The sequence below is a fragment of the Dromiciops gliroides genome, chromosome 5 (assembly GCF_019393635.1).
Source record: "Dromiciops gliroides isolate mDroGli1 chromosome 5, mDroGli1.pri, whole genome shotgun sequence".
Lineage (NCBI taxonomy): Eukaryota > Metazoa > Chordata > Mammalia > Microbiotheria > Microbiotheriidae > Dromiciops > Dromiciops gliroides.
In genome coordinates, this window is record NC_057865.1 from 235,569,826 (window position 1) to 235,586,007 (window position 16,182).

General features: G+C 39.0%; 1 protein-coding gene across 1 annotated transcript in view; it reads right to left on the bottom strand.

The window, feature by feature from the left end:
* The window catches only part of WIF1 (WNT inhibitory factor 1), a 106,591-nt gene that overhangs the window by 37,307 nt on the left and 53,102 nt on the right, over window positions 1–16,182 (bottom strand). Inside the window, exon 3 of the mRNA XM_043968011.1 lies at window positions 10,195–10,303. Within this exon, the coding sequence (XP_043823946.1) occupies window positions 10,195–10,303 (109 nt within the window). The remainder of the gene's footprint in view (window positions 1–10,194; window positions 10,304–16,182) is intronic.

A 16,182-nucleotide genomic window follows, 5' to 3' on the forward strand; every position in this document is an offset into this window, starting at 1 on the left:
TCAAATCCAACCTCAGACACTTCTTGGCTGTGTGACTTTGGGCAAGTCACTTAATTCCTCCTTCTTCCACCCCAACCACCTTAGTTTCCTCATGGGTAAAATGCAGAGAAGTTGGATAAGATTATCTCTAAGAGCCCTTTGTATCTCTGAAACTATGGAAAATCAATTTGTTGACAGAAACCTGCCCCCTTGACAAAAATGAGATCTCCTAAAGAGACATTACCCAACAAATAACATACTACAGGATCATAGATCTGGAACAGGAAGGGGCTTTAGATATTATCTATCCCCTACCCCATTTTACAGATGAAGAAACTGAGGCCAGAGAGGTCAAATGACTTTCCCAAATTCACATAAGTAATAAGTGCAAGGGCTCCTATTTGAACTCAGATGTTTTGACTTCAAATTCAGCCCTCTAAGAATTTCCCTTTGTTTTGTTCTGTCCATCTGACTCATCACTGCCAAGCTCAGGGAAATTATCTTGGATGAAGGCAAGTCCTTTCCCTTTAGGGTTTTCATAAAACTCTTTGCTTACATTTATAAAAAGAAATGGGCTAGAAACCAGGCTGTGCTTTTCTATAAAGCACTGTCTGCAAGCCAGTCCCCAAACCTTCCCAATGTATTTAGCAACCCAAAGAACATCTTGGGACTTTGGTATTGTCAGCATTTATTAGAGAGTAGTTCCCAGAATAACAGGGAATTTTCGTTTCCCTGAATCTTTGAGACTTGAGTAATGTAAATAACTGATTAAGTGAAAAGAAACAGCAACAATTTAAAAGGAAAATATAAAACCAAAATTGGTCTTGGAGATTCAAGGATGGAATTTGTCCCAATGGAACTGTGCCTTGTTTTTAAAAAAATGATATATGAAAACCTCTGCTTACAAAACAGTAAAAATATAAGAGGAGGCAGGGGATTATTTGAATTGCAGAAGGAATTTTTGCATTTCACCAATAGATTTCAGCCCTATACAGTCCCTTGTAGTTGACATACTTGCCTTCTCCCCCATGCCTAATCAATTGATGTGCCTTTCAAGTTTACTTCTGTACTTTTTCTCCCATCCATCCTCTTCTCCCTCATAAGACTATCCATTCATGTCACCATGCCTCTGACTACTGACATCCCTGGCTTCCAACTATCATCCCATCTTCTACAGAAGCCTTTCCCAATCCCTCTTAATTCCATTAATTATTGCTAAATTAAATCTTTAATGAATACTTTCCTTCTATTAAGTATTTCTTATTCATCCTGAGTATAGCTTACTTTGTATATATTTGCTTGCATATGGTCTCCTCAATTAGATTGCAAGCTCCTTGAGGGCAGTGATTATCTTTTTCCACTTTTTATACCCCTAGCACTTAGTACAATGCCTGGCATATAGGAGGCACTTAATAAACGTTTATCGATTGATTAATTGGTCATTGTTCTAGTTCAGGTATTCATCACCTCTAATCTGGAACATTGTAATGGTCTCCTGATTGGCCTCTTTGCTTCCGGTTTCTTCCCTTCAGTATCTGGATGGCTGTAAAAATAACCTTTCCAGTAGCACAGTGGCCCTGGAAGTAAATTATTGGCCCAGAATTCAGGAGGACCTGGGTTCAAATCCAGACTCATACACTTATTAGCTATGTAACCCTAAGCAAGTCACTTAACCCCAACTGCTTAAAAAGAACGAAAGAGAAACCCCAAAACAACAACAATAACAACAAAAATAATCTTCCTGAAACATAAATCTGTTGATGATCAGCCCCTCTTCAAGAACCTTCAGTGGCTCTCTATTCCACCTAGGATAAAACAAAATGCCTCATCCTGGCTTTTAATGCTCCTTGCAATTTGGGTCTAGCCTACATTTCCAGACTTATTTCATTTTACTACTCTCCTTCACACACTCTTCTTTATAGCCAGACTGACCTACGTGCCATTCCCCAAACTCAGTATTCCATCTCTTGTCAACTTCATCCTTGGGACATACCCCCTCCTCTTCTCTGCCTCCTAGAATCCCAAACTTTGTTCATGGCTCAACTCAGTTGCTACATCCTATAGGAATCCCTTAGTCATTGGTTTTCTCTTTCTCCTTGAATGAAGTATATTGCTATTCTTTTTTTTTTTAGGCAATCAGCATTAAGTGACTTGCCCAGGGTCATACATCTAGTAAGTGTCTGAAATTGGATTTGAACTCAGGTTCTCCTGACTCCCAGGTGGGAGTTCTATCCACTGTGCCACCCAGCTGCCCTTATATTGTTATTCTTTAAATGTCCTCTCCCAAAGGAAACGTGAGGGAAGCCCCTGAGAGCAGTGGGCAGCCCTCTTCCCACCTAGCACAGTGCCTTGTTAAATCATCAAATCACCAAATCTCAGAGACAGAAAAAACATTAGAGGCCATCTAGTCCAACTCATTCTTTGAGAAGAATCCTTTGCTACATCCTGCTGGATGACAAATAGTCACCTAGCCTTTCTCTGAAAACAGTCCATGAGGGGGAACACATCACCTCCCTGGGAAGTCCTTCTCACTTTCAGCTAAGTCTAAGGCTTATACTTTTTTTCTACCATCACATCTAAATTTGTCTCTTCACTCTATCTATCTCTTGGTTCTTCAAATCCTTTTAGATGACTCCCATCTCTCTCCACCCCTAGCAAGTCTTTCCTAAGCTGCCCATCTCCTACTCTATCAAAAGAATCACATGGTATTATTTGTCTTCCTCTTGAAACTTTCTAGCTTGTCAATGTCCTTTCTCTAATGTGACACCCAGGACAGAATAGGACATCACTGACGTGGAGTGGCCAGGGTAGAGAACTGTGGAATTCATCACCTCTCTAGTCCTGGAAACTCTGGCTTTCTCAGCATAGTCTAAGATTTCTTCATTGTCCCAGGACACTTTGAGCTGCTGCAATGCTCAATTGAATTAGGTTGAGTTGGATTTAGTTGCACTAAATTGGGTTTAAATTTCCCCTAGTGTCTATTGTGTGTGGGGAGATGCAACAAAGAACCTACTAAAGAGGAATACAATTATTCTCCTGCAGGATTAAGGGCTCAGCTAGATTATAAAACATGGATTTCATTAGAGCAACTGGGTTTGTTTTCTCAGAAAATTATTGTTTTTGTTACTGATGTGAAGTTTTTTTCAGTCATGCCTGACTCTTCATGACCCCATTTGGCATTTTCTTTGGAAAGATACTGGAGTGGTTTGTCATTTCCTTCTCCAGCTCATTTTACAGATGAGGAAACTGAGGCAAACAGGGTTAAGTGATTGTCCAGGTTCACACAGCTAGTAAATGTCTGAGGCTAGATTTGAACTCAGGAAGATGAATGTTCCTGACTCCAGGCCTGGTACTCTATGCACTATGGCGCCACCTAGCAGCCATACCTTGTGACATCATAAGTATCTAGTTTTATAACTTAACCCCCCTTTTTTTTCAATATTTTCATCAATGACTTGGGTAAGAATTTGTGTTCATCAAATGTCTGGATAACACATTCCTTGGTGGGGGAGGTGGCGAGGTAACAAGAATAACTACTAAGTTGAATGAGAGAATTAGTATTTCTAAGTATCTCAGGATACTGGAATGATGGACTGATAGGAAGATTTTACTTAATAGGGATAAATATGTTGTTTGCACCTTTGAAAAAAAGAAATTTCACCTAATGCAGTTAAATGCAATTCATTTTGCAAAAATTTGATTCAGTTGTTCAAGAACCCATCAATTGTATAAAGTAGTATTTGGGGGCAGCTAGGTGGTGCAGTGGATAAAGCACTGGCCTCGGATTCAGGAGGACCTGAGTTCAAATCCAGCTTCAGACACTTGACACTAGCTGTGTGACCCTGGGCAAGTCACTTAACCCTTATTGTCCCACAAAAAACAAACACAAAAAACAAAAATAAAGTAGTACCTGAAACATTAGGAGGTGGTTGGATCTGATAGGATGCTTTAAAATACAAATTTTAGAATCTTCCCCCACTTCACCTCACAGCTGAAATGATGTCACTTTCTTTCCAAATATATCTTTTTCCCCCTCTGGACTTTATTTAACTCCCTCTTTCCAGTTCATCTGGCACAATTAAAATGTTTCAGCATCAGTTTCTTGGAGTTTTTAGATGTTCCCTAGGTAAAGAGGCACAAAATCCAAGAAAACCCTTCATCTAATTTCTCTGTTTACCAGCTTGTCAAATTCCAAGGGTATCCTGGCCACTATTAACCAAAAAGGTCTGGTAAGACATGTGGACGGATCTGTTAGTAATATCAATTAATTCACTCATATTTACAGATGTGTTCAAAAGCAGAGGAGGTAAACAGTCAGTTGAATGATTACTATGGTAGTAACATGTTCCAGGACCCACTTCCAGATCTGTCTTCCAGAGGTTATAAGTGAACTCCATATGCTTGTGAAAAAGTTTGCTCTTTCTTATTTGCATGACCTCTAAGCCATTGAAATTAAGATTAGTCCCAACACATCATCTCTCCTTTTTCTGGTCCATTAGATTCATGGAATTTTCACTAAAGCTCTACTCTGTTACTCTTTTTCATGGACTGTACTTTCCATCCCAAGTGGCCTGCTTAACTGTTTCCCTAAGTCACTAGCTTTGCAAAAGTTGCTCCTGACTACCATATCTGAAATGTCATTCTCTTCACTGTGGTGTCTCTGGGAATCCTTCGTTGCCTTGAAATATTCTTCAAGGTGACCCTAATGCCCTGGTAGTTAAAGCATTGCTCCTCTCCAGATTATTTTATCCAGGCCCTACATCCCTATCCCTATAGCATTTATATATTGTATTTTCCAACAGAATGTCCCTTGAATGAGGGACTATTTTTCATCTTAGTTATTGCAGCCCCAGCAAACACACTGTTTGTTGAGTAGAATGGAAGTGACCAAGGGTTCTTGAAGACTGGGCCAGCATAGCAAGATTTTTGCTAGGTCCTACCAAGCTGGGAAGATTTCAAGTATTAGCCCCAGTAATCGATTATGCAACTTTTCTCCAAGTATGAGCTTTAGGATAAGTTTAGAGCTTATCACCGGGGGTCATATTTATTTGGCCTCTGCAGAGAGTGAGGGGCAGAGTAATGGAGGAAGGTTGTTGTCACCCCCTTTCTCTGAGGGAATACCCATCACAAAATTTTAAAGTTTTTTGTTTGTTTGTTTGTTTGGGGTTTTTTTGCGGGGCAATGAAGGTTAAGTGACTTGCTCAGGGTCACACAGCTAGTAACTGTTAAGTGTCTGAAGCTGGATTTGAACTCATGTCCTCTTGGACTGTAAGTGACTATAAGTTGCTGATATATTTAGGAGGAAAAGGATATGCTTCAATAATTAGAATTCCCCCACTCCTGGATCTAGGTCCGGGGCTTTATCCATTGCGCCACCTAACTGCCCCCCAAATTGTAAAGTATTAAAGTATGCTGAAGCAGCACTTGCCATTACTGATGTTATGACCTCTGCTTTGAGTGGGATAATTGTTTTTATTTCTATTGTACATTATAGTTGTGAACACTCTCACATCCATTTATCTTATTTGAGATAGTATTATATAGTGGATGGAGTGTTGGGCATGGAATCAGAAAGTTGTTGTTCTTGTTCAATTGTCTGACTCTTTGTAACCCCATTTGGGGTCTTCTAGGCAAAGATACTGGAGTGGTTTCTCATTTCCATTCCCAGCTCATTTTTCATGATGAGGAAACTGAGGCAGACAGAGTTAAGTGACTTGGCCAGGGTCACACAACCAGGAAGTGTCTAAGGCTGGATTTGAACTCCTGAACATGAGTCTTCCTAATTCCAAGCCCAGTGCTCTATCTACCATATCACCTGGCTGCCTTACCTAATCTAAACCTTTTAGCTTGTCCACAACTAGGTTCTGGTTTTGCCGCTTCAACATATATGTCACCCTTGACCTTCCATAGCATCCTTCATTTGTCATACAGTCCCACAAAGAAGTTTTACACATCTTTCTTTCTACTGTTGGGTCACCACAAGCTTCCACTCTCAACTCATTTTATTATGACCTAGTATGCTGAAGCAGGGACCGTTGTAAGCATCATTGAAAAGGTTCTCATAAACCCAAAGGTGACACAGACAGTGTCCACACTTTTACGTGAATCTTTTTTTTCTCATACAATGGAATAATTTTACTGAAACCACCCTGCAGTTTGTGGTTCCTGTTTTTGTTCTTTTCAGATGCCAGAAAGCAGACCCTTCAGGAATTGTTAAAGATCAAGAGTTTCTGTCATGCGGGGCTTTAGGCATCTAGGGGTCTGTGGGACTTTTTTTTTAAGGACCTAAGCACTTTGAGGGTATAAAAGAGCACATATGCTTTGTTCTGAGCACGATAATGAAAGCTACCTGGATATTTAAGACTGCAGACACATTTACTTGGTTACTTTTTAATAATTCAGTCCACCTACACATGCTTCCACTGTGGAGTCTGTGCTAATTAGGCTAATGAATAACTGCCCTGCAACAATTATGGTCTCTGGGGAATGGGATAAGGTCCCAATAAAACCCTTGCACCTGCATTTCTGTGAAGGAGTCCTAAATCTGACCAAGAAACCCTCCAAACCTGTTCCTAGACATCACTTCAAAGGGAACTAGAATGAGTCCCCAAACCAGTTATTCTCTCTCCCTCCCCCCATCTCAAATGCTTGGTGTCTACCTTCATCTCATTCAAAGAAGCATAAATTCTCTTTGTTATTAAGATGTGATTCCTTGGAATTTATGTCCGATCCAAATACAGGGTGGGCCAAAAGTCATGATGTTTTAATAACTATTTGAAAATATTTTTTCTTTATTTTTCACCATTTATGAGATTTGATCTTTCACATGTAATGTAAATTCATTTACTATAAATATGATGCTATGGCACTGTAAATTAAAAACAAAAAAATAAAGGAGCTATTAAAAATTGGAATCTCTTTGTGACTTTTGGCCCACTTTTGGACTGTATAGCCTATTCAAATAGTCTCAACTCTTCTACAAATTTGACAAATATTTATCCCTAGCAGGCAGAGGGCTTTCTTTGGAGTTAGAAATATTTGAGCGTCAGACTACCTCTTGACACATAATGATGTGACTAAGGGCAGATCACTTAACAGCTCTGTACCTTAGCGAATTCTAAAATTTTAAGTGGCATAAGAAATAACTCCAAGACTGTAATTGACATAAGACATAGCTCCAAGACTGTAAGTGACTTTAAGTTGCTGATATATTTAGGAGGAAAAAGGATATGCTTCCATAATTAGAATCCTCCACTCTGATTAAAATCTCAGAATCTTTAAATCGACCCCCCCAAAGAAAAAATCCCAAAGAACCCAAAAAACCCTATGTTCAAGACACTCTACTAGCTACTGTGAATACAAAGTTAAAAATAAAACCACTCCCCTCCCAAACTTAAATTCTACTGCCATTTACTACTTGTGTGACCCTGGGGGATTTATATAGGATCTTTGTATAATTTGGGGGATAACCAGATGATCAGTTCTAAATCTATGATCCTCTGACTGCTCAAAATCTGAGGGTATTATTAATATTCTCCCTTTGAGAACAAATTAAGAAATTCAGCATGTGATTTACCTACTTTAGATTCAAACCAAACTGAAACACACAGAAATAGAAGAAAGTTGAACCCAGAACACCGAGGACACCAAGCCCTTTTCACACTACAGGTTATTGCCATGACTTTCTATTAAAATTGCCTCAGTAGGTAACAAGTTCCATATAACTAGGGGTTTTTTAGGTGTAGATCGAATGGCTGCTGGTCAGGGACAAGCCAGAGATTCTTGCTCAGGTATAGGATCCCTGGAGCTCCCTAACATCTCTCCTAAGCTTAAGATTCTGTGTCCTACATTCACATGAAACTTTTGTCTTCTTTCAGTCACGTCCTTACAACATAAAACACTGGTAGAAACAGTCACACATAATAATAATAATGTAATAATGGCTAGAGTTGATAGAGCATTTTTAGCTCTTGCAAAGCACTTTACAATATTATCTCATATAATCCTCGCCTACAATCCTGGAAAGATGGGGAAACTGAGGTTTAGTGACTCGTTGTTGTTCAGTCTTTATGATCCCATTTGGGGGTTTTCTTGGTAAAGATACTGGAGTGGTTTGCCATTTCCTTTTTTTACAGATGAGGAAACTGCAACAAACAGGATTAAATGATTTGCCCAGGGTCACCCAGCTAGTAAGTGTCTGAAGCTGGATTTGAACTTAGATCTTCCTGACTCCAGACCCAGCACTCTAACCACTGTGCCAACTAGTTGCTCGTTAGTGACTCACTCAAGTATCTGAGGCTGGATTTGAATTTAAGTCTTCCTGACTCCAGGTACAGTGTTCTTTCTACTATACCACCTAGAATCATAAACTTGGATCTGGGAAGGAGTTTAGAGACTTTATTTTACCGATCAGGAAACTGAGGCCCAGAGACTCCAAACTCAGCACTGTATTCACTCTGACACACTTCTAGGATGAACAACATGAGAAATATAAATTTTTTTTAAAAAGCCATCTGTTTAAAGCAAAATCAGTTGAAACGGGTGGGGATAGAAGACCTTGGGGAGACAATTCAGAGCCCAAGGCATTTTTCCATGGAGAGGGAGACATGCCACTGTGGGTACAGGGAGCATGTATGTGTAGGTTGGACCCGGAAGGAGCACCCCGGGGATATTCTTGCTAACTAGATGCTAATCTCAGTCATCTTTACTTTCAGGAGTATAAATGTTTATTTCCATTTTCTTCATGGGTCAGAAGTTGAATAGTAAGATAGTCAAGAAACTCTAGCCTGGCTTCTTGGAACCATGATTCTCGGTCAACTTGATCTACTTTTTTCCTATTTCTGAAAAAGTGAGTGGAATACAAAGGACAGCTTGGTAGTATTTTGGAGATGTGGCCAGGAAAAAGTATGTCTCTGCTTAAGATCCTCTTGAAACTTAAGTGTTAACTAGGAGAGAAAATATTGGTCCTTTGGGAAGGAGGTTCATTAGACGAAGAATATAGCCCTTTTTTTCCCCATCATTCCATATTTCTCCCCTCCTTCAAAACCTTATTTATCTGTTTGTTCGTTTATTTAATTATTTATTTATTTCTCATTTATCTATCTACTTATTTGTTTATTTATTTATGCATTCATTATTTATTTATTTGTCTGTTCATTTATTTTTTTGTTTTGTGAGGCAATGGGGGTTAAGTGACTTGCCCAAGGTCACACAGCTAGTAAGTGTCAAGTGTCTGAGGCTGGATCTGAACTCAGGTCCTCCTGAATCCAGGGCTGGTGTTTTATCCACTGTGCCACCTAGCTGCCCCCTCAAAACTTTATTTAAAAATCTTCTCAGGAAAACCTTCCTTAGCTGACCCCAAGAGATCCTTTATTCCATGTCTCCCTTATGAATTTACCCATACCAAATTAATTTATGTCTGTTGGTTGCATATAAAGAGTATTCCAAAAATCTTACTACAGTCTTAAGTTTTAATATCTCACTGCAGTCTTAAAATTTTATTATTCTTATTATTATTATTTTGCAGGGCAATGAGATTTAAGTGACTTGCCCAGGGTCACACAGCTAGTAAGTGTCAAAGTGTCTGAGGCTGGATCTGAATTCAGGTTCTCCTGAATCCAGGGCTGGTGCCTTATCCATTGTGCCACCTAGCTGCCCCCAAGTCTTAAGTTTAAATAGCTGAAGACTTCAGTAAGACTTTTAGGACATTCTGTATAACACGCCAATAGCCAAAGAAGGCCAAAAATTTTAAGAAGCTACATACAAATCATTTACTTCATACATGTGTTTAGTAATCTTAAATTTCTAGGGAACCATAAAACTTTTGTTTCTTTGCTTCTATCCTAATGGGTTTGAGATCAAATGAGAAGCATGATGATATGGTAGATAGGATGCTAGTCCTGGGGTCAGGAAGAGATGGGTTATGATTCTCTCCCCTCTTCTTTTCCCCACCACTAACTGTGTGCCTAAAGACAAGTCATTTTCTATGGAACTTGGTTTCTCCATCTGTAAAATGAAAAGCCAGAATTGATGGTATGATAGTTTCCTCTAGTTCTATATCTCTGATCCATTTTACCTATGCCAAGTGGCCTATAGCTCTTAGACCTCATATCCTCCAGTCATCCCAAGAAGAATTACATTTTAAATTAAGTTGAATATATGAAACTGCACTTCACTATTTTCACAATAGCATTCCCTAAGTTGAAAACCACCAACCTGATGCCTTGTGGGGAACTGTCCCAAGCAATGGGATGTTGATGGTGGGGTCATCCATGATGCCTTTATCCAGAGATCGTAAGGATAAGAATTCATAGAAATATTCAGCCTGCAATAGAATACATTGAAAAGTCAGTACTTAATGAAATCAGAATCCAAGAGAATTACTACTCAACTATGAAATAACTATTCAATAGAAATTTATCACATTTCATCAAAGGGTCACTGAACCAAGCAAAGACTAAAGCATTATATAGATGTAACTCTCCAAAATGAGAACTCTCATTGAGGTGAGTTCTGAAAAACCAGCAGCAGAGCATGTGTTCCAAAAGAATTAGCTTATTCATTCACCTAAAGGAATTCTTTAGCTGGTTTGTTCTGTAAGAAGTCTCTTTAGGGTGCGCAGCTAGGTGGCACAGTGGATAAATCACCGGCCCTGGATTCAGGAGGACCTGAGTTCAAATCCAGCCTCAGACACTTGACTCTTACTAGCTGTGTGACCCTGGGCAAGTCATTTAACCTTCATTGCCCCACAAAAAAGGGTCTCTTTAGATATTATCAATTTGGAGCTAGAAAAAACCTTGGGAATCATCTAGCACCCCCTCATTTTACAGTTAAAGATATTGAGGACCAGAAAAGTTAAGTGATTTGCCCAAAGTTACCTAGCTGACAGTAGTAATAAAGCCAGAACTCAAATCCCAGTCCTCTAACTCTAAATTTTCTGTTTTTTCTATTTCCCCAGTCTCCTGTACAATATTTTGACAAGATGCTCTTATAGATAAATGACTTTAAAGCTGTCTCTGACTAGCCATTAGAAGGACTTTTGCAAAGGAAGGAGTCTGGGTAGCCTCTGGGTCTTCCTTTGAATCCTTTCAAGTCTGCAGTGAATGAGTTTGCCCCAAAGTGGAAAAGCATAATCAACAATGCTAATGGATAGAAATGACAGTCTATTGGCAATGCTTTGGTTGCCAACATGTGAATGAAATAAGAACATCAATGACTTTGCTAGTATGTTTATTTTCTTCTCTTTGCCCTTGGGAATATGATATTTAAGGCCAAAATTCAATCAAAGGTACAAAAGGATAACGTCAATCACCATAGTCACAATATGAAAACAAATAATATAACTTTATGTTCTGGGTATTTATATATTTTTTCAACAAATCTTTATTGAGAAAATTGTTTTCCATTCCTCAAAATATCCACAGTAACCCTGACATTAACTATGCACTCTCTCTCACTGCCTAGTTTTGACACTTAATTGAATCTGAAGCAGAGTCTAAATTAAAAGGGCTGTCATTGAAACTGACTGCTCTTGATTTGAAGGAAAGAACAATCAATAAGCAACTCAAAAGCTAAGGCAAGAAATGGGCAAGATAAGTGCCTCCCTAAATGTGTATGTGTTCTTCCTGCAAAAAGGAGGAGGATTAAAGAAGACAGTGAAGTGTGCACAAAGGGAGCAGCTCTAAGAAAGGAACATAAGAAGAGTCCTTTGTAGAAAATTTATTTTCCATTATGGTGGTCATAGGGCTATCATTTTTGAAGAAACGAAGTTGAGAATCATCCCAAATGTAATGCAGAGGAGCATGAGGAGCATGGTCTGGCTGAAACGTATCACAAAGTGATTTAAAGGGTGTCATCAGAGAGATAGAAAAAAAGGAATGGGCCAGGAATAGAGAGAGATGGAGGTACTAACCAGGTGGCTCATGTGCTCTGTTGGTATCATCATAATGTCAGGAGGATGAAAGGAAGCTCATCAGTATGTTAGCGGAATCCCTGCAGGGAATCTATTTGAGGAAATGTATGAAGGTCAGACAGCTAGGTGGCACAGTGGATAGAGTACAGGGTCTGGAGTTAAGAAGATTCATCTTCATGAGTTCAAATCCAGCCTCAGAAATTACTAGCTGGGTGACCCTGGGCAAATCACTTGATCCTGTTTGCCTCAGTTTCTTCATCTGTAAAATGAGCTGAAGAAGAAAATGGCAAACCACTCCAGTGTCTTTTCCAAAAAAAAGACTCAGAAAGATTTGCGAAGAGTTGGACATGATTAAAACAACTGAACAACAGAGAAGTTGTGATGTATATCAAAACAGGCAATGAATACTCAAATTGATGATATCACAGATGGCTTGGAGTATTGGACTGTGATAGAGCCTTCCCCACTCCCCATTCTTAATTGATTTCTTCTCTTGAATTTAGCTGGAATGCTCTCTCCTCTTTGCTCGGTCAAACATCTTCAGTTTTGAACTCTCTCACTGGTTTTTATAAATGCTCACAAGGTGTTAACCAAGTTTTCTCAACCAATGTGAACATACTTCCTGTGCAACTTCATTCCAAATGATCAAGGATGTTTTCCTCGCTTAGTCTAAAATCCACGATAGATTGATTGTGGTGAGTTCATGTGTGGTAAAAGTTCCAGGGCATAGCATTGTACCATTTATTTTAAATGGGTTGAGATGACTTGATTGGTTTAGTCAATCGGCCCTGTCCCTAACATCAGATATTATTGGGGATGTGGTGAGTATTAGAAACCTTTTCTCTTAACTAAATCACAAGAACAAATACAAATATGTGGAGTTTCTTTTAAATAAGGGAGGAGAGAGAGAGAGAGAGAGAGAGAGAGAGGAAGAATATATTTAGCCATTCTCCAATATATGAGTGTTAATTTTGTTCCATGTCTTTATCATAGCAAAAAGTAATGCTATAAATATTTTCATGCATATGGGTCCTTTTACTCTGTCTTTGACCTTTTAGGGGGTTTGTACCTAGGAAGGTATCATTGGGTTGTTGAAGAATATGCCCAGTTCAGTGTCATTTTAGGTGCAAAATGGCTTTCAAGAATGCCAACAGTACATTACTGTGCTCTCTCACAGTCCCTCCAATGACTGTCATTTTTCTTTTCTTTTTCTGTTTTGATAAACTAGTGGATGTGAGGTAGTACTTCAGAGTTTTAATTTGTAATTCACTCAGTGATTTAGAGCATTTTATATCATTTATATGGTTGCCATATAAACTGTATGTAGTTTATATAACAATTTACACTTCTTTGTTTGGAAACTTCTGTTAATATCCTTCAACCATTTGTCTATTGTGGAATGACTCTTTTTTAAATATATGTTTATATTAAATTATTCTGCATATTAAATATCAAACCTTCATCAGGAAAAAAAGTTACAAAGTTTTTTTAACCAGTTCACTGTTTCCCTTCCAATCTTAATGTCTACTTCTAATATGTTTGTTCAAAAGCATTTCAATTTTATGTAATTAAAATTGTCCTTTTAAATGATTATCTTTTTAAAAATTTATTTATTTATTTTTTTTTGCGGGGCAATGGGGGTTAAGTGACTTGCCCAGGGTCACACAGCTAGTAAGTGTCAAGTGTCTGAGGCCGGATTTGAACTCAGGTACTCCTGAATCCAGAGCCGGTGCTCTATCCACTGCGCCACCTAGCTGCCCTTGGACTAAGTGATTCTTAAGGATCATTCTGGGGGGCAGCTAGGTGGTGCAGTGGATAGAGCACCGGCTCTGGATTCAGGAGGACCTGAGTTCAAATCCGGCCTCAGACACTTGACACTTACTAGCTGTGTGACCCTGGGCAAGTCACTTAACCCCCATTGCCCCGCAAAAAAAAAAAAAAAAAAGATTATCTTTATTCTTTGTTTGTTCAGGAATTCTCCCTAACAATAGTTGTAAATGGTATCTCCTTCCCTTCCCTTTTAATTTATTTAGTATATGATGGTTTCGTTTACTTCATGTAGCCATTTGGAGAATATTATGGTATATGAGGTGAGATTTTGATCTAAGTTTAATTTTTGCCAGACTGCTCTCCAGTTTTCCCAGCATTTTTGTATGTGAGTCCTTCCTTCAGTAGCTGGAGTGCTTGGGTTTATTTAGTATTATGCTAATATGCTTAATGGCTTCTGGGTCTTATTTACCTAATCTGGCCCACTGATCAACTCTTCTATATGTAATAGGTGTCTGTCACATGCGCAGACCCCAGTGGCTTCCTCAGCTGAATTAACCTTCACATAGAAAACATTGGCAAGATTGATTCTAGGAAAATCATGATGGTGTAGAAGGGAAGAGAATGCAAACCATGTGTGGACATAGTGTAAATCGGTTCCAGTTGCTTAACCACATGGTCGGGAATAACCTTTTTCAATTGGCTGAGTAGGTAGAATTGTCAATGTTTTCAAAAAGATTGGATACCACTTCATCCACCTCTTTGATTTACTCTCATCTGAGGAAGCTTGGCGACTCTTCCATGGCTTCCAGTGAATGACTCTTCTGTAAGGGGAAAGATCTCTGGGCTTTCTTCTCTTCTGAGGCTACATGGACTCATGAAACAGGCCTAGTTCCTTGAGCTTTTTGTTCAGTCATTCTTTCCTGTTCCAGGTACAAAGAGTAGAGTCTTTGACCTTGGTTGGGAAAACGAGCCACAGAAATTCAGGAATCAGGAATTAGACTGGTTGTTACAGCCATCCCAGCATCAATGCCCTGAGATGAAGGGAACAGGATGTCAGGGATGACATTTGCGACCCCAGTGGAAGGATTTTCCTAGAAGTCATACCACATTTGAGCATGAACTTGGTAGAAACAAGATTATGTAAAGATTGAACTAATTTTTCATTCTATTCCCTTAGAATCTGAGGTGGTGTAGGAGAGTGGATACCCTGGAGGAACTGGTGAGTAATGCTTATATTTTGTTCTTGTTATATCTTTGAATAGAGATATCCAAGTAGCTTTGTAAAGTAACCTAATATTAAGAAGTTAAATGGGACGGGGTGGAGGTGGGGAGGCACTAGTCACAGACCTATAATAAAATGGGGGAAGGAGAAACATTGCCAGTGGGGGCTCAGGCTAATGCCAGAGGGAAGAGACAACTCATAAACCTCTTAGGATACAACAGAATAGTTTTGATGATTACTATTTATAGTATGGTTTAAGATCTACTGTCAGGTGGCCCCCTTCATTTCTATATTTTGTTATAATTTCCTTTGAGATTCTTGACCTTTTTCTTCCAGATGAATTTTATTATTTTACTAGTACACTCTGTTGTAGTCTCACTGCTTATTTCTTTTGCCTTGTACCTACTTGTTTGGATTCACCTGAGGCATAATAAATGTTTCCCTTGTGCCTCATTTTAACTCTGAATCTTTATATTTCAAGTGTGTTTCTTGTCAACAACATATTGTTGGATTCTATTTTCAAATCATATCTGTTACCTTCCTCCATTTCATAAGTGAGTTTGTCCCATTCACATTCATTAATATGATTGTTATCGTCTTTTTTCCTCCATCATAGCTCTATAATTATTCCTTTCTCTGCCTGTTATCCCCTGCTTTAGTAAGAAAAAAGAAAGTGAGGGTGGGAAGGAATGGGACAAACATTAAGAAATTATAGAGATATGATCTTACTTCTCTGTCCTTTTTCCACCCAACCCTGACCAAAATCACTCATTTCATCACACTTTCTTCCTATCATTTTAATTCTATCTATTCCTCACCCCTTTATGGTCCTGCCACATTGACTTTATTCATAACGTCATTTGTGAATCAGTGGAGACCCCTGAGGGAGAGAAAAGAAGCAGCATGTGCCAAGCAAGTTGAACCACCATCACCTTGACCATCCTCTCCCCTTGTAGTTTGATGGAGCCAGCTCAAGACCCTGAACCCAAGAGCCTTAGAATATCAATGTTTCCAGTCTAACACCCAAAGCCATTATCTTGGGAAGCAGCCTCTGTGGAGACGCATCCTGTGCTCCTGCAGGTGTTACAGCCACAACTACTGAAGACCCAGAAAAGAAAGTTCTAGCTATTAACATCCTTGCTTGGCACTGTGGAATGGTTCAACATCAGAAAATTATATTAATTGATGACATTAAAAAGGAGGCATTACCATCTGCTTTGCTGCTGTACCCTAAGGATCATGGGACCTTTCCATTTGACTTGTAGTCAAAACCTTTCATTTGTACTGTCTCCTCCCATAA